The 23,593-nt window shown below is 41.8% G+C and overlaps 1 protein-coding gene across 3 annotated transcripts in view; it reads right to left on the reverse strand.

Annotated features, from left to right (window-relative positions):
• Positions 1 to 3,313: 3,313 nt before the first annotated feature.
• Positions 3,314 to 23,593, reverse strand: part of LOC311064148 (hyccin 2) — a 52,894-nt gene continuing 32,614 nt past the window's right edge. For all 3 annotated transcript variants that reach the window (XM_084083929.1, XM_084083930.1, XM_084083928.1), the window contains exons 6-12: positions 23,373 to 23,453; positions 19,601 to 19,716; positions 16,351 to 16,446; positions 14,569 to 14,685; positions 10,390 to 10,477; positions 9,154 to 9,310; positions 3,314 to 4,215 (exon numbers count right to left, since the gene is read on the reverse strand). In XM_084083929.1, the coding sequence (XP_083940055.1) occupies positions 3,428 to 4,215; positions 9,154 to 9,310; positions 10,390 to 10,477; positions 14,569 to 14,685; positions 16,351 to 16,446; positions 19,601 to 19,716; positions 23,373 to 23,453 (1,443 nt within the window). In that variant the 3' untranslated portion in view covers positions 3,314 to 3,427. The remainder of the gene's footprint in view (positions 4,216 to 9,153; positions 9,311 to 10,389; positions 10,478 to 14,568; positions 14,686 to 16,350; positions 16,447 to 19,600; positions 19,717 to 23,372; positions 23,454 to 23,593) is intronic.

The raw sequence follows: 23,593 nt of genomic DNA on the forward strand, positions 1-23,593 counted from the left end.
CTGGCGATTCCATCGGTGGAGACGTGGTGGTCTATACCCCTCCCCAAGACCAATAAGTAAGGGTTGGCAGTGACGGGGACTATTCATGAATTGGCATAACTATGAACAAAAATTGTGGGGGGGGGGGGGTTGGGGGTGTCACCAGCCATGTGAAATGGTTTCAGAGGATAAAAATATATATAGGATGCCTAAATAAAATCTGGTCACTTGCCACAGTGGCTGGATGGCCAGACAAAGTTCCCAGCCACAGTTAAAATTTACCAGCAATTGGCTGGCTTGGTGGCTAGCGTTAATTTCCCACCCTGGTCACATGCATTTTTTTTTAACACAAGACACAGATATTCTTCTATCCATTACACCAAGTTGACATACAGTGCCACATGGCACCGTTTACCTTGGTCAGGGACACAGATACGTCACCAGTTCGAACAGCAAAAGAAATACAGCAGATGAGGACAGCGTTCATTGTGACCAAACACAGGGAAGACAGCCGTGTGCGTGTATATGGTAACTACAGCATTGCGTATTGGGAGCCTCATGTACTGTTCAACTCCCTCGTTTGGGCGGTGAGCCAAGCAGTGGGGGACCATATAGCCTAATTTATACTTTGAAAATAACCAATTTTCAGTGAGCTACAGTACACCATCGCACAACAAAGTACAAATTAGACCTACGGAGTCTGAGGTCCAATAACCAGTGCATTGTGATCCGTAAATGATATGGCTAAGCGAGCACACACACACACACACACACACAGACAGGACTCACACAGGACTAATACAGCAGTAGCCTATGGGTCATGACGGTGTCTCGAATGATCACCGTGGACCAAAGTGACTTTTTCTATACATTTAACAGAACCATTCATCCATCTTTTGTATAAGCATATTAAGCTAGAAATGTAAATGTCAATACATAACCCTGACATCTATACACAAGCAACTGGCTCTGGATGCTCTTGCACATGAACAGCAAAGCTTCATTGTGATTGTGAAAGCACTTTTTAACAACCATATGAACTTTGCCTTGTAAAAAGGACATTATACACAGCAGAAAGAAAACGAAGTACAGTAGAGCTGCATGTAAGGGCACATTTAGCTGTGAAACCAAATCTCACTTCTTGTCCTTTCACTTTTGACATACCGTAAGACTAGTAAACGGAAGAGAAAAAAAGACATTAGGCAAATATTTTAATTAAGACACACAAAAAGATAAAAAAGGATTTCATGAAGAGAGACTGTGTATTGGCACATTTGGCTAAGACGAGGAGCCTGTGACAGGACAAGACGGGGTTTGGCTTGCTGGCTGTTTCAGTTTCAGGGAGTGGCTGAAACAGAAGTGCTTCACAGCGCACAACGCATGCAGACTAGCACGCTACGTTCAATTCACGCAGGCTGGAGGGTGCACTACAGAATGCTTGCTAGTGCTGTGCACAGAGATAGGCATTTCAACAACAGAGAACATCCATGCATATCTGGGAAAGAAATTGCACTTCAAAAATCATGACTGAAGAAAATCTGGATAGTGTTAAGGGAATTTTTAAATGATAATTCAATTCAGGTGTTTTTAACATTTAAAGGCAAGGAAAACAAAAATTAAATCAAACCTGAAGACATACAGTTGTACTTGCTTTTATCTTGCGGCTAAATTTTGTGCATAATGTGGTTGAACTAAAGCACGAGGCCTCGATAAGACACAGTTACAACTCCTCACGCGCACAGATTATACAGTGTCCTTACAGTTGTAGTGTGTGAAACTGTTTTGGTCCCCACTTCTCCTTCCCAACCTGTAAAATTCTCCAGTGGTTGCTGCTTCAGAGGCAATGGGAAGTTAGTCCCCGCCTCTGACCAGAATGTGATTGGGAGACAGGTGTGAATACACAATGAGGTAGAACAAAATATTTTCATGAGCATCCAATCAAGGTACACAACACTGGATGATTGTCATAGTGACCGAACCTGGGGGTGCAGTGACTATTAGCAACCTCCAGAGGGTGATTTCACTCATAATCTTTTAGAAAATCATACACAGCCACACGAAAATCCACGGCTTCCTCCATGGATTGACAAACAAACAGACAAGTGCTTTCAGATGGAAGGACCAATTAATAATAATATTTTTTTTTAAACCCACACTGAACCATATCAGCATCTAACTTTGATTCAAGTCATTGTCTTGCACTTAGGTCTTATTTGTTATTATCTTAATAGTTTTTTTCCTTCTCTTTTCTAACGTTTCTCAACATCATTTCCATTGCAGTTTCTTCAAACATGACGAGAAGTTACCAGAGGACCTTGAAAGAGATTCGATTAATTGTCATGATTAATTGTCATGCTCGGGTCTCTGTAAGCTGCCCAGCAGCAATGCCATCCCAACATTTTGTCCATTTTGTTGGGCTTAGAACTGACATGGTCGACCGCTCAACACATTCCAGTTTCATTTCATAACAGCATCAATAGTTTGAAAATGACCAGCGATCAAATGCGAATAGGATTCATTACAAAATAAAATGAAGCTGATGAGGTAAAAGCCTAGAGACTGACTTGGGTCCAGGTCAAAATCAAAGCATGTCATTAAAATGAAGAAAATAATATAAATAAATAAATGACCTACTGTCTTTGGATTGTGATTCTGCTTGCTTGCAAACATATTTAAAGCAATTATGTCCATAAAATGATTTGTCAAATGAAACATTTAAAAACGAACAGGAAAAAGAGAACAGGGGAGAGAGTCATCGGGTCAGATGAGACCAGAAATGAACAAGAGAAAGAACAATGATCCTCACTGATTCTTCACATGAGCAATGGCAAGTCTTATTGCTGATTACAATTACAAAATGGACTGATTCAGTCAGGAACTTAACTTATCTGAAATGTTACAGGTCCTCTATAGATACTGTGTTCTGTTCTCTCTCACTAACCACTACACGTTTGTTGTCTGGGTCCTGTGAAGGCTTGTCACAGGGGCAGGAATGCTCAGTTTTGGTCAAAAGGAGAATGTGGGTCTTGTGGACTTGGGAGCCGTCCAAGTCTACTGACTGACATTTTACAATTGTTGCCTATCTCTGAAGCAGATCCCACCCACCCTTCCACCCCCCCATCCAGTGACTGAGGATGATAACATCTGAGGATGACGACAAAGACCACTCCTCTCTGTACGTACATAATACACACGGACACGCACACACAAAGACACTCACTCAAAGTAACCAGTGTAGGTAGGTAGGTAGGTAGTAGATGTCTATGGTGTGTTTAGAATATCCAGACAAATACCAGAGTGGAGGTGTGTGTGTGTGTGTGTGTGTGTGTGTGTGTGTGTGTGTGTGTGTGTGTGTGTGTGTGTGTGTGTGTGTAGAGGAAGTGTGTAGGATGTTAAAGAGTATATGTGATTGTGTGTATGTATACCTGCGTCTCCCCTCAGCCCCACGTTACACCTGCGATATGATCTGCATGTTGAAGCTGGGGGAGCGCGACTGCTTGGTGAGGGGCGCTCCGGGGGAGAGCAAGTCCTGGGCCTCCTCCGGCCTGACCAAGTGCTCCTCCTGCAGGCTGATGGTGGAATGGCGGTGGGAGCCGCCGCCGGCGAGTCCGCCGGCCGCCTCGGAGCTCCGGGCGCCCTTCTTCTCCCCTTTGCCGTTCCCGCCGCCTCCGTTCAGATTGAGGTTCATGCAGTCAAAGGACTTGCTGGACGAAGTGCTGCCAGTCCGTACCAGCGCGTGCCCCGAGGGGAAGCTCAGGTGCTTCTTGATGGGGCTGAGTTCGATGGCGTCCAGGTCAATGCTGACCGGCGGGGGCGCTGGGGACTGCTGCCTCGGGTGATGCCTCCTTGGCGGGGCTTGGGGTTCCCTCGACACCTCTCGCTGCTGCTGCTGCTGCAGTTGTTGCTGCTGCTGCTGCTGTTGCTGCTGTTGCAGCTGCTGCTGCTGCTGTTTCTCCTGCTGCTGCTGCTGTTTCTCCTGCTGCTGCTGCTTCTCCGCCTCCCTCTCTCTCTCCCTCTCCTTCTCCTTGTCTCGAGACAGGCGGGACGTCACTGCCTTCTTGAGGCTGCTGCCGCTGCTCTTCAGGCTGCCACCTCTGGTGACCATGCCGCTGCTGCTGCTGCTGCCGCCTCCCTTGGTGGCGCTGGGCTGGCTGCTGTTGGACGCCCCCGAGGAGAAGCCCTCGTCCGGGTCGTTCACGTTGAACGAGTCCTCCCCGACGCTCATGCCGTCAGCTTCTGCACACGCGCAACCACATGGATGTACACATGCACACACATGCACCCACGCACACACAAAAATAAAGAATAGCACGATAGACAAAGAGAGGTTAGGGATTCAGATCTAGGAAAGGTCGAGTTTTGACACCAAAGCTGAGTGGTCTTGTTAAATGAAAGTTTAAAGAATAACAATGCTTCACTTCAACCTCATCTGAGTACAGGATATCAACTCATTAAATGTAACATTTCAAAGATTGCCAAAAATGTCTAGTCATGGTTGGCTGTTCACCGTCTCAAATATTCTATATAACCAAAATCTACCATCAACAGAAATACTTACCAACTACAGTCTCTCAAGGCCAATTTATATTAATTGAGCATAATAAGCGCAAGAATCATTTTCACTATAATCCTGGGAAAGGGCAAAGCTTTAGCTCTTCATTCTCTGCCATTTTAAATCACAAAAGCCAGAGTCAACCCCTGATTAAACTGGATGAGTCATGAATCAGTGCGTGTTCATAAATAATGTGGGATAAATTAGGGGACAGAATTAGATGCCTCCTAGATGGCCAGTGCTCATAATTACATTCAGAGCAGATCATGCTCTCTTAATTAGGTCCTTATAAGGATATGCAGTACAATCCAATATGGTTATCATGTTCCTCACTGAAGATTTCCATTTACCACCTCTGTTGCCATATTTGGAGGTTTCATTATAAAATGTAAAGTCTAGTTCAGCGAAAGTGGGCATCGTTTCAGAGCAGAAATGACGTAATAAAATCTAAATAAACAGTTATTTCTCATGATCAACTGGGAAAAGAAGCCAGGCACCAGACAGGCTAAAATTGATGCAAACATAACGTTGTTTTTATAATCCATCAATGGGTCCATGGTCTGAAAGCTGAAAGAAATATAAATTGATCAAAATTAAGAGAGAAATGTTACTGAAACAGGCAAAGGGAAGGAAAAGAAAAAGCGGTGTTAAAAAGCAGAAAAAGAACCAGAGGATCAACCATCTCCCTCCATCATGCAGCGCTGGGACAAGCAAGACTGGACATCAGGTCACCACAGGCAGTCAGGGCACCAGAGAGACGGAGGATAAAACGTAAATAAAGGGAGGAAAAAGGATAGAGGGCTTGGAATGACATGCGATATGAGGAGTAAGACGAGAAATACGCATGCTCTCCCTGCCGCACTCCTGAAGGGACTGGTCGTTCCAATCTGAGGGAAGCGTTATGGCCACTTGGCCAGTCCACTCCACATCTCATAAGATCAATAGCACTCCATTAAAAAGGGACAGACGGCAAGGCCATACGGGCCAGTCTGCTAGCTGTTGTCACAGTCCGTATCAATCCCCATCACAGCAAAAAAGAGTAACTGAAGGTTTTGTGTTCCAAGCACTACAAAGCCATTTAACCACATGAACCCTAGCGTCCCCATTCTGCGGCAAACGTTTGGAGAAAATAGCAGATACAGAAGCTCACAATATGTCACACTGTGGCATGTTGTGAGCTTATCAGTTATTTTTGCTGAGATCTGGTGTAGAGGGGGGGAAATTAGTGGAAAAGTAGAGAGCTCTGGGGGACCCTGGTCAACTAAGTATATAGGGTTTAAGTGGTTAAATAGATGCTGGAAAGAGTATGTTCCTATAACTCTACTTAAGAGATTAAGTTCCAAAAACAATTCAATTAATGTGTATGTACTTTTGAAAGCAGAAGTGTTCAAACGGTGGTCATCTTTGTGACGATATCAGGCGCCACAGTTCTCAAATAGCTTGCTGACATAATTCCACACTAATGAAACTGAACCCAGAGGAATCTTCAACAGAAATGAACAGTTTCATTCGAACAGCATGGGCAGGACGAGGGGAAGACAATCAGACAGAAACTGACCAAAAGACTGGAATAGGTTAACTTTCAATCATGTCAACATACAGCATCTCACTGTAATGCCTAAAGTATGCAGTGATCACATACTGTACTGATCTGGATACACATAAAAATACGAGATGGATTTCCTATTGACATTAACAGACAAAAATAGCTTTTGCTGTAGTGTTTTTTTGTAATGACGCTATAATGGAACAAACTATTGGATCTGTTTACTGTTACTATAATGGAACATCAAAGGAGTTCAGGAGCATTTGGACAGGTAGATAGTCTTCCTTTCTTTAACACAACGGGTTAATTTTCCCTTTTCAACGTTCTCAGCTTGCTGTCACATGCACATGCTTTGAGGCACAAGGAAAGGGCTCATTCTCACTCACTGAGCTTGATGCTAAACTGAAACAAAAATAGAAAAAAATATATATAGCACAGCTGAACTCAAAAATGGCAAACAAGCAGATTGTCATACTTGGGAAAAACTAAACAAACACAGACTGCCTCTCCCGGTAGGATGGGCATAGCAGATGGTTACTCATGGCCAGGTTGATCCAAGGCTTGCTGTGGCACAGTGCTGCCACCAGGAGTAGCAAAGAAACAACAATTGTCATTTTTTGAGTTTTGTAGATGGGACAATCGTTTTGCCCATTAAAACTAATTTAAAGTGGGGAAAAAGGACAATAGACGATAAATCCATGAAACCAATGATCAAACATGAAGAAGTGTTCACTGCAATCATTATTCTACGGTCTCCCTCTTGAGTCTAAAGGCATTCATTGACAGACGAGCCCAAAGGATGGGGTCCAAGTAGCAGGCTGCGCACCGCACATGCTCAGTGAGTGACAAGGGCAACGCTCGCTGGTGGGTTACATGAGACACGGGCAAGGTCAAAGAGCGAGGACATGACATGATGGTAGGCCCATGCAAAATGGCCTCGAACCACACTTCCTGCAAACCCAGAATAGACTCTTCCACTCTCAGTACAATTTATAGTGATCTGGTAGTGGGAGGGGGTGGTTGTTGAGAAAGCACTCTGATAGATAGACTGGATGAGTTAGTATACTCTGGGTCAGTGAAGAGGCAGCCGTAATGGGAACAGCATCAATGTTCAATCAGAACCCCCGAGGAGGAGGAGGAGGAGGAAGAGGGGGGGACGGATAGGTAGAAATTCGGAGGGGGAACCTCCTCCCGAGACCCTCCCCGTCCTGAGCATGTGGCATGTCCTCCCCTGTCCCCTACCCTCGATCGTGACGGGGGGCACGACGATGATGCTGCTGCTGCTGCCGCTGCTGTGGTGACTCTGAGCCCGCCCTCCTCTCTCTGGGTTGGCCGCAGGGTACCAGGGGTGGGCGTGGCTCGGAGGACTGACGACGCGGCTGAGCTCTGCGTCGCTTGAGCAGTCAAAACAATCTGGGAGTCAACAACACAGATAGGGGGAGATGTGTTCCTTTAGTGGCGGCGAAGCCCTGGCCTGTTCAGGCCTCATCACCGTCACAGTCAGCTGGGTGACGCTCTCCCGGCCTCAATCCATAACTGACTTATGAAATAGTGAACCGGAATACAACAAGACAATTTTTTTTTCATGGAAGCTGATCTAACTGTTTGATATATCAATTGATTACGAGAAGAAAATATCAAAATATATATTTTTTTGATTTGGGGTGAGTTGTGACTTTAGTGATGAATCTGTTGGATAAGATATAGAGCTGAATGAGTAAAGCATCGAGAGGCACTGTTTGTCTTGAGCTTCTTGATGGTAGAATTCTTATTCTTACGCATCCATTCATAGTAATGACAGATAGCAGAGCACGCACACACACACACACACACACACACACACACACACACACACACACACACTCGGAGACAAGACGAGCAAAGAGCACAAAGAGCAGTGACTGGAACAACATTGGCACAAAATATTGGCACAGAGACCATATTGATCATAGTTACAGTACATAACTGACATAAAACACTCGTTGGACTGCGCTCATGAGGAGAGTGGATGAAACACAGAACGGTAGACATCAAAGAAGACATGATCTCACCAGAAGTTCACTTTTACATCATTTCACAGAAATTGGGGGAAAAAACAGTCAACAGTAGTTAAAGTGTTCATAGTTTCATAGTATATAACATTGCACCCCTCTTTCTAGTCTCAAATCCTTTCCACGTAATACTTCTCAGCATTAATCTATGTACCACGTACAGGGCTGCAGCTCTGTCATGCATCATGTCTGAATTCATGGCCAGGCCTGTCACAATCATTACATAATCGTCTAATCGCAATTATTTGAGATAGTTGCAATCATTTTTGCATAATCGTCATAATGGTTTCCATTTTGGAAAAAAAAAATGACACATTTTCAAATACAAAAAAAGCAGGAATAGCTGATCTACAAGCTTACAACGCATCACGTCTTGCTTTCTTTAATGTATAAAATTATCAAATATGTCGATAGTTTTTGTATATTATAGTTATTTGTCATACCTGCCCTGTGCAATTTTTTATTACGAAGCCTAAAAGGCTTCATAATATCAAATCAAAAACTACCTAAGTGGAAAAAGCGGCTCTCCAAAATAAATACTGCAAGACAGTGGCTCAGTTTCTAATTTTATTGCCAGAACGCTAACGCGTTTCAGCCGCAGCCTTCCTCAGCGCAGATTAAAAATACTTTTTAATCTGCTGTGGTGGTTTTTGATTTGAGTTGTATACATAGCTGAGCACCCACTGCCTAAACTAAGAAGGCATCCAGAGGCATCCTTAGGCTTCATAATATGTTCCAATGTTCAACGCCAAACACACATTTAAATCGTTTATCGCAATTATTTGAGTGACAATTAATCGTCAACTTAAATTTGAAATCGTGACAGCCCTATTCATGACTCCCGTCATCTCGTAGCGTCTTCCATATGAAACAATATGAACAAGTCGACCCTATGAGTGTGACTGGGCGTCATTTATCCTGATCTCCGTCAGCAAGCACCTGCGAGAGCACCACGACTGTCCACAGGACTGTATATATACTGCTTATACTGGGAGTTACTGGTGAGTTAGAGAGGTGGGCCTTACCCTCTCTCTTCCAGCGGTGTCGTCGTATGGAGGCGGTGGTGATGGCCGAGATGGAGATGCGCCGGACGGTGGGTGTCACCTCCACCTGGAGCACCTTGCGCCCCCGCGGCTCCTCGGGATCTTTGTCGGGCAGCGAGCTCTTCATGGCATTCCCCAGCTGAAAGGTGCACACACACACACACACACACACACAGACACACACACGTACAAGGACAGACACACAGACACACGTACAAGGACAGACACACAGACAAGGAGATACGTAAACATACTGTAAATCACAATTACATTTTACTCCTGAATCGCTGTCCTCCACACTCTCCCATCTAGCATTAGGGTAGGAGTGTGGAGGGCAGCGATTACACACAACATATAAAATCTAATTATCGTTCCATGTATTTATTTATAAAAGCATACAGACATGCTTACGCAAAGAAAATACATCACTACAACTCAGTTAGTGGTCAATTTAAAATCAGGCTCATGTTGGACTGAAGAGAAATCAAATGACCGAGACAGTCTGCAGAATCTAAACACGCAGTGGAAGATATGATCAGAATTTCAACGGGACCAGTGTATCTTACAGGAGATCCATCTACAGTATCTACTGTATGCAATGGTGATTTGTGACTGGGGTTCTTAGGATCATGGAGGATGCAAAAACGATCACTTGACCTGTGTCCACTGATGCAGTCTATACCAGTGATTCTCAAACTATTTTGTTTTACTTCAAGGACCCCCAGTTTGATATGCTGACTCGGACTCTACACATTTGGTTCCATTTGTCAACGCTGAGAGTGTACAAATGGAACCAAATGGAGAACAGTAAGGGTCCATTTTGGTCACTATCAATCATTTAGCTGGGGACCCCCTGGAACCCCACCAAGGACCGGCTTGCGAGTGCCACGCTATGAGCTTGTAGATCTGCTATTTTTGAAAAATCTTGAAAATGTGTGCAAATCTTTGAATATATACATTTCTCAAGCGAACATTTGTAACTCAAATCTTTGCTTATGGGGGTCCCTGGAACAACATATTCTACAAATGTTCGCTTTAAAAAAAAATATAAGATTTGCACAAATTTTTTCACAATAAAAAAAAAAGTAGCAGATATACAAGCTCATAGCGCGGCACTCGGTGCCGCGCTATGAGCTTGTATATCTGCTATTTTCGAATAGCCCAAAGACTATTGCTCTATACAACTAAATATGTGGTTAAGGTGGTATAATCTCTTACCAGGAGGGGCTGGGAGTAAAGTTCCAGCTGGGCTCTGTACAAGATGTCCTCCAAAGCTTCCCGTCCCATTTCCCACTCGCCATTGTATCTGCATATCAACACAAAACACACACAAGACGGACACAAACAAACAAACAGGAGTAAACAGGAGTGTCTGACAAGGTGCTTTGATGTCTGAAGCACATATCCTGGTCTATTATTAAGAGTTATTGAATAAGGCTCTAGGCTAGCGGAGAGACGAGAGGGGAGCAGATGCTGGAGCTGAAGCTCCAGGCAGAGCAACCAGTACTCCACTCTCACTTCACTGTGTAGTACCCAACGGATCTGTTTTAGGGCTGCAGCTATCCATTATTTAATAATAACCAGAGAATAATTGAGAAGCACGTTTTATATAATTTGTTTATATCAACGAACGACAACATTTGAATAGATTTTTTTTATAGTCTACAAAATCGATCGTCTGAAGTCCTATTTTATGCTTTTGCGGCGGAACCTCACAAGATGGCGCCACCTGTCCATTGAACTCAATGGATGGGGGCTGCCATGTTGTGCACTTCCCTGAGAGACACAATATGTGGGGGTAAAAAAAAAATGTGTGGAGGTAATTCTTCAGCCTACCGACAGTCACAAGAAATGTAGCACTGATTCACTGGATCAGCAGTTTGCGAGATTAGCTGCGAACAATCACAGACACACACAACACACAGACCACCCTCTTATAGACGGAGCTTGTAGATCTGCTATTTTTTTTTTATCGTGAAAAAACTTTTTTTATATAATTATATTCTTTTAAACTGTCTAGAAAACATTTTTTGAATCGGCCTCAGGTCTTATAATGGGTTAAGTGAAAGGTCATATGCATGTGCAGTGACGCTTTGGAAGAAAGCTACCACTGTGGGGAACTTCTTAAAGCTTCATAGTACATGGTAAGGTATCACATCCCTATTCAGAATAAAAAAGGCAGATGAAGGAAATGGCTACAAACAAAAGAGCAACACGTTTCCTTTTATCCTACACCAGCACACGCAGCGTGGACACACACACACACACACACACACACACACACACACACACACACACACACACACACACACACACACACACACACACACACACACACACACACACACACACACACACACACACACACACACACACACACACAGAGGTTTCTTTCTGTTCAGGCCCCACTACAAATAGAATGAGATGAATAGGCATTGTAATATTTGAACTCTCTGATGTGTCGAAAGCAAAAAAAATAGATAAATAAAAGACTTCATCTCAAGCTTCCCATTTCATCTCAACCCTGATTAAGAAGAAGAGAGAACAGGTGTCAAATCCGTTGATGCTGTTGCATGTTTATTCTCTCTCGCTCTCTCTTTCTCGCTTTCCCTCCCTCCCTCTCTCAAGCTAAACAAAGCTTCATGTAGCATCAGGGCACATATTAACCTAAATCCCAGCGTGCCCTCAGCAGGGGTGCCAAGGTCCTTGAGCCTGAGTGGAGCCGTGGATTCATGGTTCATATTATCTACCCCCTTCATGTGCTTCCAGGCTCGACGGCAGGGCGAATGAATGTGAGATCTGTCGCCCGATGTTGTCAGCCAGTGTTACCGAAGGTGACCTTACTGTAGGATTATGGCTGAGGACATTACTTACCCTCTCCCTCTCTCTCTCCAACATACACACACTCCCTCTCTATCTTCTGCATGCACCACTACCACACTACACTACTCTGCTATGCTCTCTCCTCTGGTTCAGTGGCTACCAGCCTGGTGTGCTGTGACTCCCCAGTCTGACATCTATGACGTATCTACTATATGACGCCAGTGGTGGAAGTAACTAATTACATTTACTGTACAAGTACTGTACTTAAAGTAAAATGTTGAGGTATTTGTACTTTACTTGAGTATTTCTAATTTCCAATACTTTTACTTCTACTCCACTGCATCTCAGAGGCAAATATTGTGCTTTTACTCCACTACAATTATTTGAAAACTTTAGTTACTAGTTACTTTGCCGATATAAATGATTACATTATAAAACATACATGAACCACTTTAGCTCTATTTTATACATACTGTAGGCTATTTGAAAATAGCCGATCTACAAGCTTGCGACGCGTTGTGAGCTTGTAGATCTGCTATTTTCAAACATTTTAGTATTTTTACTTTTGGTACTTTAAGTACTTTAAGTGTGAGACAAGTCCAGATGTGCTTTGGGATTTTGTGGCTACCACAAATTATTATGGCAATATATACACCTATACAACAAGTTATAAATTATCTTTTAATTTACTATCAGTACTTTGCGTGCAATTATTTCCCAATACAGAGGCAAATTCTATACCTTAAAAAAAAGACATACTCTAACCACTTTCAACCTGGCATCACTATGTTATGTTGTATTCAAGTTCATAAAGTTAACATAAGTATAACTAAACGCATTTGAAATTAAATAAAAATGTTACTTTTCAGGATTCTAATTGTACAAAAATAGCAAAAATAGATAGAACAATAACTAAAAAGAAAGAAAAAGTAAATGTATTTATTTCTTTATTTTCCGCCACACATTTGAAAAAATAGATCTACAAGCTCACAACGCACTACGATGCGACTTTTCGCCATTTTAGAAAATTTGTGAAAGTATGAAATAAGGCTCAAGTGTTTAAAATGCAGTATTAGTAAATTAGTAAATAAAAAAAATACTTGTTTACAGAGTGATAAGAGCGATAGATATAAATACAGGTGTGCGGTGCGCTGAGAGTTTGACTTGCCCATTGGTGTGCCTTGGGTACAAAATGTTTTAAAAACCACCGCTCTACTTCACCGGTCTAAGCGGTGGGGGGAGTGCCCTGTCCTGTCCTATCACAGGATCCATCACAGAGGAGGAGCAATCATCGACTCTAATCTGCTTTGCAACGACCGTCTCCATAGGGGATGAAATCACCTGCTCCTAACAATGCACTGCCGATCTAATCAGCCCATGCAGAGAGAGGCTGCTGTCCTCAGAAGTGTGTTAGCAAAAGGCTCTGGGACATTGGGACAACCTCGTTTTTTTCAAGTCCCGTCAATATCGACCAGTAGGTTTTCAAACCTTTTGTGGTGGTGGAAAAAGTACTTACATTTTTGACTTAAGTAAAAGTATCAATACTGCAATATAGACATACTCTGTTACAAGTAAAAGTCCCGGAATTCAAAATGTACTTGAGTAAGAGTACAAAAGCACTGGCATCAAAATGTACTTAAAGTACCAAAGGTAAAAGTATTCATTATGCAGAATGTCCCATTTCAAGTTCTCAAATGTATACAAATCTTTTGAAAATAGCAGATCTACAAGCTCACAATACGTTACGATGCGACGCATTGTGGGCTTGTAGATCGGCTATTTTCAAATGGCCGAGATGTATATAGGGCTGAAGTGGTTAATGTATGTTTTGTAACAATAATCTAAATCTAGTGTAGTAGATGTAACTCAAGTAAAGTATAAATACCACAAAATTGTACTTAAGTACAGTACTTGAGTAAATGTACTTAATTACTTTACACCACTCAAAATCTCATGGCACAACTTGATAGCCAATCAAGCGAACAACGTGTCGCAAGTTTGTAGTTCTTCTACTGTCCCTCTTTTTTTTGTGAGGAAAAGTGTGCACCAAGATAAAATATATACTGTAATCAATTCAGAACTTGTAGTATAGCTGTATATATTGCAATAATAATGTGTGGTTGTCACAAAATCCCAAAGCACACACAGACTGATCTAGACTCTGTATTCTAGACCAGAGTAAAGATGAATCAGTGCTAAAATGTCCTTGGTACCAAATGTCCTTCAGTGGGAAGAAACTCAAAAGGGAGCTTTAGCTAGCTCACAAAACACTGAATGTGATGACAAGCTATTCCTGTAAAGCCTAGTTCAAAACGAAGATTGGTGATTAAACGGTTTTAGAACATTGCAGAGAAAAGTTGGAAAGTTGCACTATTTTTGCTACTCTATATAATGTATGTAAAAAGATTTTATTAGAATCAACTTTTATTTAATAATCGATTAAAACGATTAGTTTGATTAACTGTTGCACCCCTAAACGCCATAATCTCCATCTGTGGCCATTCTGTAGCAGACATTTCGTGTCCCTCCCCGCTAACTGTTGGGTTTAAGTGAACACCGCCAATGGGTACGTACATGGCGTGGTAGACAGCAGTTAGCATCTGAACCATGAATTCCGGGTCCAACAGCACGCGATTACATGGTTCTCTCCACAGTTTTTGCTGCTGCCGAGGGAAGCCGCACACACAGAGCCTGGAATGAGGACACACACACACACACACACACACACACACACACACACACACACACACACACACACACACACAGATAAGGTTAAGGAGGTCATACTGAATGAAGCATTAATACAAGCCACCCAGAAGGAGAAAGGTTCGACTGTTATAAATTACAGACGTGAGATGCTAAAGGCTAATTTATGGTATGTCGCACGCCAAAAATAGTGTGGGCTGCTTTTAGGTCAGCTATTTTTACAAATCTGATTTAGTAAGGATGTTGTTATTGTAAAAGAGAATGTGTTCTCAATAACCACCCCGGTGGGAAAAAAAGCACAAAAAACGGAACATTATTCACTTCCCGTATAGGAAGAAAATGTATCAAACAAACAGAAATGCACGCATAGCTATATTATACCCCGGGAGGTCAGAATGAGATTAACTGATGAAATCCTCAGGGTCTACTCTACAGAGACTCAGTGGGGCTTCTTTGAGAGAGAGCGAGCATTGTTGTATAGCGTTGGGCATTCTTTATGGTCTCGGTGTGTTGCCTGTCTAGACGTTGCTAACAGCAGCTCCAGGCGCTGTCTGTCTGTTCGGCCAAATTAGGGAAGTCTTCATATCCTGAGTTGTCTGCACGGCGGGGCGGCTCAGTCTCTCCCGCACCGAGAACTCACATTAAGAATACCGGTGGTGGGAAAAGTACTCACATTTTTTACTTAAGTAAAAGTACCAATACTGCAATATAGAAATACTAGTTCTACAAGTAAACGTCCAGAATTCAAAATTTACTTGAGTAAAAGTACAAAAGTATTGTCATCAAAATGTACTTAAAGTACCAAAAGTAAAAGTACTAAAATATTTGAAAATAGCAGATCTACAAGCTCACAACGCGTCGCGATGCGACGCGTTGTGAGCTTGTACATCGGCTATTTTCAAATAGCCTAGGTATAAAATAGGGCTAAAGTGGTTAATGTATGTTTCATAATATCATACTTTATATCTGAAAAGTAAATAAAGTTTTCAAACAATTGCAGTGGAGTAAAAGTACAATATTTGCCTCCGAGATGTAGTGGAGTAGAAGTAAAAGTATTGGAAAGTAAAGTAAAGTACAAATACCTAAAAATGTACAGTACTTAAGTAAATGTACTTAGTTACTGTACTTTCCACCACTGATGAATATCACATGGAGTCCTTCTCCTGCCTCCTGGCGTACCACAGCCACTCTTCTGAGAGAAGCAAACTTGCACGCAGGTATCCAACAGCACAGCACCGGTTTGACTTTAACCACTCCAATTTGACTTTGTGATGGATTTTTTGTTGTCTTGTGCATATTGGTGGTGAGTGTATAGTATGTTTCTCTGACTTCTTTGTTGGGGAACAACACTTCAGAATTCACCTGGTATTGATAATTTAAATCGGTTACAGGTCATGATCCCCTTACAATGGCGCTATACAAGCCAATTACTACATTCTGCTGTAAACGGGACATGTAATATTGAGGTCAGTTTGTGGCTACAGGGTACAGTAGGAGGTTTAAACTCAGTTTCATGATGGTATGTAATGAAAGAAGAGGAGGAAAGAAATTTGCCCGAGTCTAAAGGACTGAGTTCAAGAGGAAAACAGTTGTGAACATTGAGACAATACATAAATGAAGTTATTGTGTGTGTGTGTTTATTCTCCTCACCGTGAACTCATTCTGCATACGGCCTGATAGGAGGAGAGGGGCATGTAAACCACGGCAGAGTTGTAGCACAGCATGAGGAAACACAGCACTTCAAACCTGGAACCAGAGAGACAAACAACAACAACAGAGGACTCCAGTCAGAAAAGTCGCTGAATTAACAAAAGTAATGTCACTGCGGATCGGCAGTGGTGGAAAAAGTACTCAAATTCTTTACTTAAGTAAAAGTACCCATACTGCAATATAGAAATACTCTGTTACAAGTAACAAGCTCAAGTAAAGTACAAATACCTAAAAATTGTACTTAAGTACCGTACTTAAGTAAATGTACGTAGTTACTTTCCACCACTGCGGATCGGCGACAAATAGCGTTACAGTGTATCCACACAGAGAGGAGAGAGCGCTGAATCTTGTAATTTTTTTAAATAGTCCTCCTAGACTCCGGCTCTGTTACAGTCTAATCACTGCACTATTAGTGACAGCTTTGCATACGCACCGAAGAAGACAATTATCTGGAATTGCTCAAGCAATTTATTAACTTGCAGGACTGTTAATTAGCTTGCTGAGCAAGCACTGTGACCCATGTCCATCCTCTGTCCGACACGCTGCCATTATGTTTCCGCTCACCATGGCATCACCACAGACTGACGCACAAAGTTCAGAATGAAAGCAGACGCAAAGGCCGTGTGTGTGTGTGTGTGTGTGTGTGTGTGTGTGTGTGTGTGTGTGTGTGTGTGTGTGTGTGTGTGTGTAAAATATCCAGGAGCAGGACCTAGACTGCAAAGGCCATAATTAGTAAATAGCCGGGCTGTATATCAGCGATGTGAGCAAGGGACAACCTCTCTTGGGGCAGATGGGCTTTTTTCTCATAAACACTATCGAAGGCCAAGTCACATAAATGGATTCCTAGATAACCTACGAGGCATGCCCTCGCTGCAACCCATCAGCTCAATTTATGACCCTCAATGCCCACCATAGGTGAGGGCCACAACATCCAAGTCCATCCAAGTCCCAGTACCATGGTCATTACACACACACACACACACACAAAATGCTGCACTTGCCTTTTTACCTCAGATGATTTATTTTTATGCTGCTGACCTGTGAGCATGTTTTCAACGTCGACATACCACAAGCAAAAAATAAATCACGAACATCATTGTGCTCGGGGCCAGATGCCATGCCAGTAAGCATCATTATTATTATGCTAAGATTATCATTCAACCACTGGGAGGCATGAAACAGACATGTGAGAGATCCAAAAAAGCTTTCAGGCCAGCCAAACCCTTAGCAGGCAAAGCTATTATCTAAAAAGGCTGCTTTCTTATAACAAGAAAAGGGAAGATTCACAGGGACTGCCCATTGGTCCAAAAGGCCTATTATTCTGAAACCCTAATAGTTTGGAAAAATGCCCCATTGGACCGAAAGCCCATTCGTTCGAGAGCCTGTTATCCCGAAAACAGATGGTCATTGCTCCGAGGGCCCATTGCTCAGGAACACATACTCTGAAGTGGAGGGGGAGGGTTGGGGGGGTAAAATGGTTACTAAATGGAGGGCCTGCCAATACCAGCTTTGTGACGCTAATGAAAGTCATTTCTAAGGTGTTTTTTCCCCCTTTCCAATAGGCTTTATTTGATCAACCTTTCAATCAGTAACACACTGATTGAAAGGGTGATATTGTTGTTTTTAGATGAGATAGGTTAACTATAAATAGTTTAGATGTACATGTTTTATGTAAACGAAACACAAGATGTAAACAACCATAAACAATCACATCATATTATATGCGTGTTATGGAATTTCTATAATCTATACGGTGATATGCAAGATACATATTGTACCCTGTATGTATTTGAGTAAATAATACACACACACACGTTTTAGTGGTAAGACTAGTAGATTGCGTCATCACTGTCTGCTTGAAATGCTATATTAAGAGTAGGGTTGTCCGATATTGGCTTTTTTACCGATAACCGATATACCGATATTGTCCAACTCTTAATTACCGATACCGATATCAACCGATACCGATATATGCGGGGATTATTGTGATTAGGGTAAGCTCAAATTTCATATCACACACACCATATACAGTAAGAACTCCTGTAACTTATTTATAAAGCAAAAAAAAAAAAAAAAAAAAAAAAAAAAAATTTTTTTTTTCAAAAACCGATACCGATATTTTCCCGATATCAATTTTTATGCTAATATCGGCCGATAATATCGGGAGGCCGATAATATCGGACATCCCTAATTAAGAGTAATGAAGCACGATGACACATATGATATCTGGACAAGTCACAATGACCAGCCAATGAAAGGTCTGTGATTCAAATAGAGATGAGAGAACAGACTGCACACACATTAAGTCTGCAGCATCAATTTTGATGATGGATGCAGGAAGCTAATATTGAAACACCTTGTGATTAGTAGGCAAGAATAGCTTTGATTTGGTCTGCCTGATAGGGAATGATCTGCAGGGGATGTAAGGAGCCTGAAAGCTCAGTAATGGAGCTTCAGCATCCTCGACCGCTTCTGCTTCATGGACCACTAGCTTCTTCTGCGCAGCTTGTGGAGTCATTCCTGCTGCCTGCTCGTGCTTTATTAAACCTAGGCTGTTGTAATGTATACTTCATGCTGAATAAATCGTGAACATGCAGACTAGTCTGTCAGCCTTGCTTGACAACAAGTTGTCAGCTTGTAGATCGTCTATTTTCAAATAGCCTAGGTATAAAACAGGGTTAAAGTGGTTAATGTATGTTTTATAATGTAATAAGTTATATCTACAAAGTAATTACTAAACTAAAGTTTTCAAATAATTGTAGTGGAGTAAAAGTACAATATTTTCCTCCGAGTTGTAGTGGAGTAGAAGTAAAAGTATTGAAAAAATTGGAAATACTCCACTAAAGTAAAAAAAATACCTCAATATTGTACTTAAGTACAGTATTTAAGTAAATGTACTTAGTTACTTTACACCACTGCCAATAAGTGCACTGCTTAGGAAGCAATGGAACGGTTGGAGTTTGAGATGTGTAGTGATGTCTGACGTAATCATCGGACAGCTGTTGGATCAAGTTGAATAAACCACTTAAACCATTGACCGGCGTCTACCATGGCTCTATACTAGGCCCCCTCCTCTGTTTTTGCTCTACACTAAATATTAGTAATGTAGCAATATTGTCCACATTGCGATATTGCGATAACAAAATGTCACAGTATTACTGTGTGCTTTAAACTAGAGTGAGTGCTTTACCTGTTCTGTGCAGTAAATGTCTCTCTCTGTGGATGGACGCCACTATACACCACTCTGATCAGGTCATGTTGACAGAGAGCTCCCTCAGTCAGTGCCATGGACCCCAGGCTGGAGGGCTGCATGTGCAAACACACAAAAATGCAGATAAAAGTCAGAAAAACACATGCACATAGACGCGTGTTAACAAAATGTTAACACACACACAAAATGCATAAGTAACACACAAAAAGATTAATCTTTTTTTTAATCCCACGATTTTGTAACCCATATTTTTTCACCCAGTGCCAATTGCCTATGTAATCCTGGGCGCTACTCTCCCTCTGCCAGCCTAGGGAGAGCCCAAGCTGAAGCTCATGCCTCCTTCAATGCATGAGGAGCAAGCAAAAAAAAAGATTAATCATTCACACATATGATACTGTTCTGTATTCACAATCGCAACACCTCAGAGACACAGCAAATCAGAACATTTATTCATTCCTATCTATTCTTTTCTTTTGCAATAGATGGAAAGGCCATTAAGATTCTAGTCGACACAGCGAAAACAAGGAGCTGTGAGTGTCTTCTACAGGGAAGAATGAAGGGCAACTTGTGATCTATACTGATACAGAAAAGGGTAAGAAAGAACAGAACATCAGAATCATGGATATGGCACAAACCAACTGTCCTTGGCAAAGGAACACCGTAGAACTTCACCTACATCTCAAGTGAAATAAGAAAAGCATCTCCAAAATCACACAGAAAATGTGCTATTAATGGCTTTAACCACACACCCTCCATATATTAATTATACAATTTATAAAACAAAACGCATAACACCCTGACAACCCCCACACTACAAAGGGAGCACTGCATTCCCACGTCTCTCTTTTATGATCGTCAGACCAGGATCTGTGTGTGTATGCGTTAGTATGTTTAGCAAGAAACCTCCACAAAATCAATAAATGTGTGTTCCTCCCAACCGACTATCGTATATGTGTCGTTTGTAACATGAAGCCACAGTGTGTAGAATGTGAACTGGGTCAAGATGTAAATACAAACTCCCCGAATACCCGTAGCTAGCATTGTAGCAATCAGGTTTTGGAGCTGACCATGAAGCTGTCAAAGAAGGTAATGGTGAATTATGTTTCATGGTAAGAATATGCATTATGATAAACAGAAAACATAATTGAACATGATGTAAAAGGTGGCTGACTGGCTATAAAGGTGGAAGAGGGGAAGGCACACTGTCTTGACCGCAGCTACCAATAATTTGAAAAATGGTAATAATTATGTACTTGTGTGACACCAGACATAAAGAAAGACTAGTGAGTCAGCTGTGTCTTGCACGTACTGTGCACATCTGTTAAGGAACAAGAAAGGTTGTATGAAACAAACAAAGTCGATGACACAGTACAGATCTCAACGATGATGACATACATTTACCGCAACGTCCTAATAGAGAAAGATTATCACTTTGTTTTGCTGGGTGCTGCCCTTTATTAGAACTGATAATCCCATTTCGCTAATATGGAATCAAATTATTACTGGTATACTGTGGAACGTCAAGAGCCACTGCCGAACTGCCTCAGTCGTCCTGTGAGGGTTTCACTGGCAACAATTCACCTACTTTCTGTTGACCGTGTTTATTTGTCCAGTGGTTTTTAAGGGGGTCCACAGGGTTATTGTCGCAACGGTTATTGTCTTCATACTATTTTCATTACATAGATTATAGAAATTGTATTTCGAAATGTTATTTGATTGTTGAGCAATAAGAGATAGGACTAGATACGTTTTTTTACTTCATCCTATGCCCTTTTCGAACACCCTAGAGTACACATTTGTTTTCATATTTTTATTTCTTATTTTAAGTGTATTATGTTTATTCTATGTATTTTTTTTGTGTCCAAAATATACAAATCAATCAATCAATCAAAACCTTATTTTATACTTCAGGTATTTGAAAATAGCCGATTCTACAAAATGTCTTCTAAATCCTTTCTGAATTACCTATGTTTCTATATCAGTGTTGCTCAAACCTTTTCATGTCAAGGACCCACCAAAATTATAAGTATTTGGCCGCCGACCCCCATCTAAAATATGTGGGGGACCCCCAGAAGCAAAGATTTGAGTTGAGAATGTTTGCCCCCGGTTTTAATGGGTTAAATTTACTCGGCAAGAAGGAGGCGGGCAGGAATAAGAAGGACAGGGAGAGGGAGAGGGAGAGATGGAACCGGAGAAATGAACCCATGACGAAGCAAAAATCCAGATCTATGGCGAAGTGGGGGTTCTGTTGAGGTGATGCAAAGACACTTAGTCATTCTGATGGTGTGTAGAGCCGAGGTCTCCCCTTAATTGAATTGGTTTTCCGACGTCAGTATTGCGGATGGCTGTTGGTGGGGTGGGGGTGGGGGGGGGGGGGGTTTCGAAATGAGAGACTGGAGTGTATGCTAATTCTAGTATGCGCTCAGCAATAATAGCCACCTGTCACGGAAGGCTGTGTCACAAATTAAGGACACACACAAGCCCAACCCCCAAGCTTCCTTAATACCGACAGCAGGGAAAGAAGAACTTCCACACACACACACACACACACACAAAGAACATATTTACATGTGAACTCTCCAATAGCAAATATATAGGTATATGCATAATGTTTTGCTAATTCATTCCAGGCCAATAGCACACTCAAGTGATACACTTATCTAGCACTTGTTTCGGGGGAGTTAGCTGTTGCTCTTATTTTGTGGTCAACAATACAGGAGAGGCATAGACCAGACCACACAGACAGAGAACTAACAAAGACTTTAACTTGAAGAACATGAATATAGAAATAGACCAGAACACCAGGGTTGGGGCCTATTCGCTTTCTATTTAACCAGTTGAAAATCTAAATTGCAGTCGGGTTGTCAAATCCAAAGCACTAATTCTCAGTTCATTAATAGGCAGGGAATGACCACCATTCTCATGACAGATGTCCACTTCCTGTATACGACTGAAATAAAAAAATATTGACCTCATCTCTGATGAACACATCATTCCAGAATGGACTGTGACATAGTCATGGGTAGGAGAGGGTCTATGACATACTGTAGCTACTGAGGGACTACATGTTCCAGATGGCTGCTTTAATAATAACCACTCTCAGTCAGACCAAAGATACAAAAAGGGCAGAAAGGAGAGAAAAACATACATAAGGAAAGTAACAAATAAAAAAAACTAAAGAAAGAATCAGTAAAAAAAAAAGTTAAAGGGATAGTTGAATCCCTTGAATTCATGGATATTTCTTTGTTTTTGTCCCATTCCTAAGCCAATAATTTGATGACCGGTAGGAGACAAAGAGTCTCCTTTGTGTCTCTGTACTTTATGCACACTCATTTCTCAATATACATGTATGATACAATTTTTAAGCACTTTCAACCTGGCATCACTGTCCTCAGTGGCCTTGTAGGCTAAAAGTAAAACAACATATACATATTTATGTAATTCACAAACGTAAAAAAAACAAATAGATCGACAAGCTCACAACACATTGCGAGCTTGCAGATCTGCTTTTTTCACGATCAATTCAGACGTGCTTTGAGATTTTGATTTTCCCATTGATGTGCCATGGGCACAAAAAAGTTTGAAAACCACTGGTCTACAGGGATGTGGAAAAAGGTGATGGGTCGGATGAGTCATCCTTCATCATGTGTGGTGTACACCGAGAACGGTAGGCCTGAATGCATGATGATCCCGAACATTGAGGGGTCAAGGGAAAAGAAAAGACAAGACAGTAAAGGTGTAGTGATCCCACCTCGTGATATACAGATGGTTTGGACAGAGAGGGGATGGTGAAGGACAGGAGCTTGCTGGTGCCATCTTTGTCCACAATCTCCTGCAACAGAAAGACAGAAAAGTAGGAGGGAGGGGGGAGTGAACAGAAACGAGAGGGAGAGTCATTTGAAAGAGTTATTTGAAAATGTGGGCGGTTGTTGTTAATGATCTAGCATACATTTGTCAAGGCACTATATGAGT

This window comes from Gymnoscopelus microlampas, assembly GCF_963454915.1.
Source record: "Gymnoscopelus microlampas genome assembly, chromosome: 17".
NCBI lineage: Eukaryota > Metazoa > Chordata > Actinopteri > Myctophiformes > Myctophidae > Gymnoscopelus > Gymnoscopelus microlampas.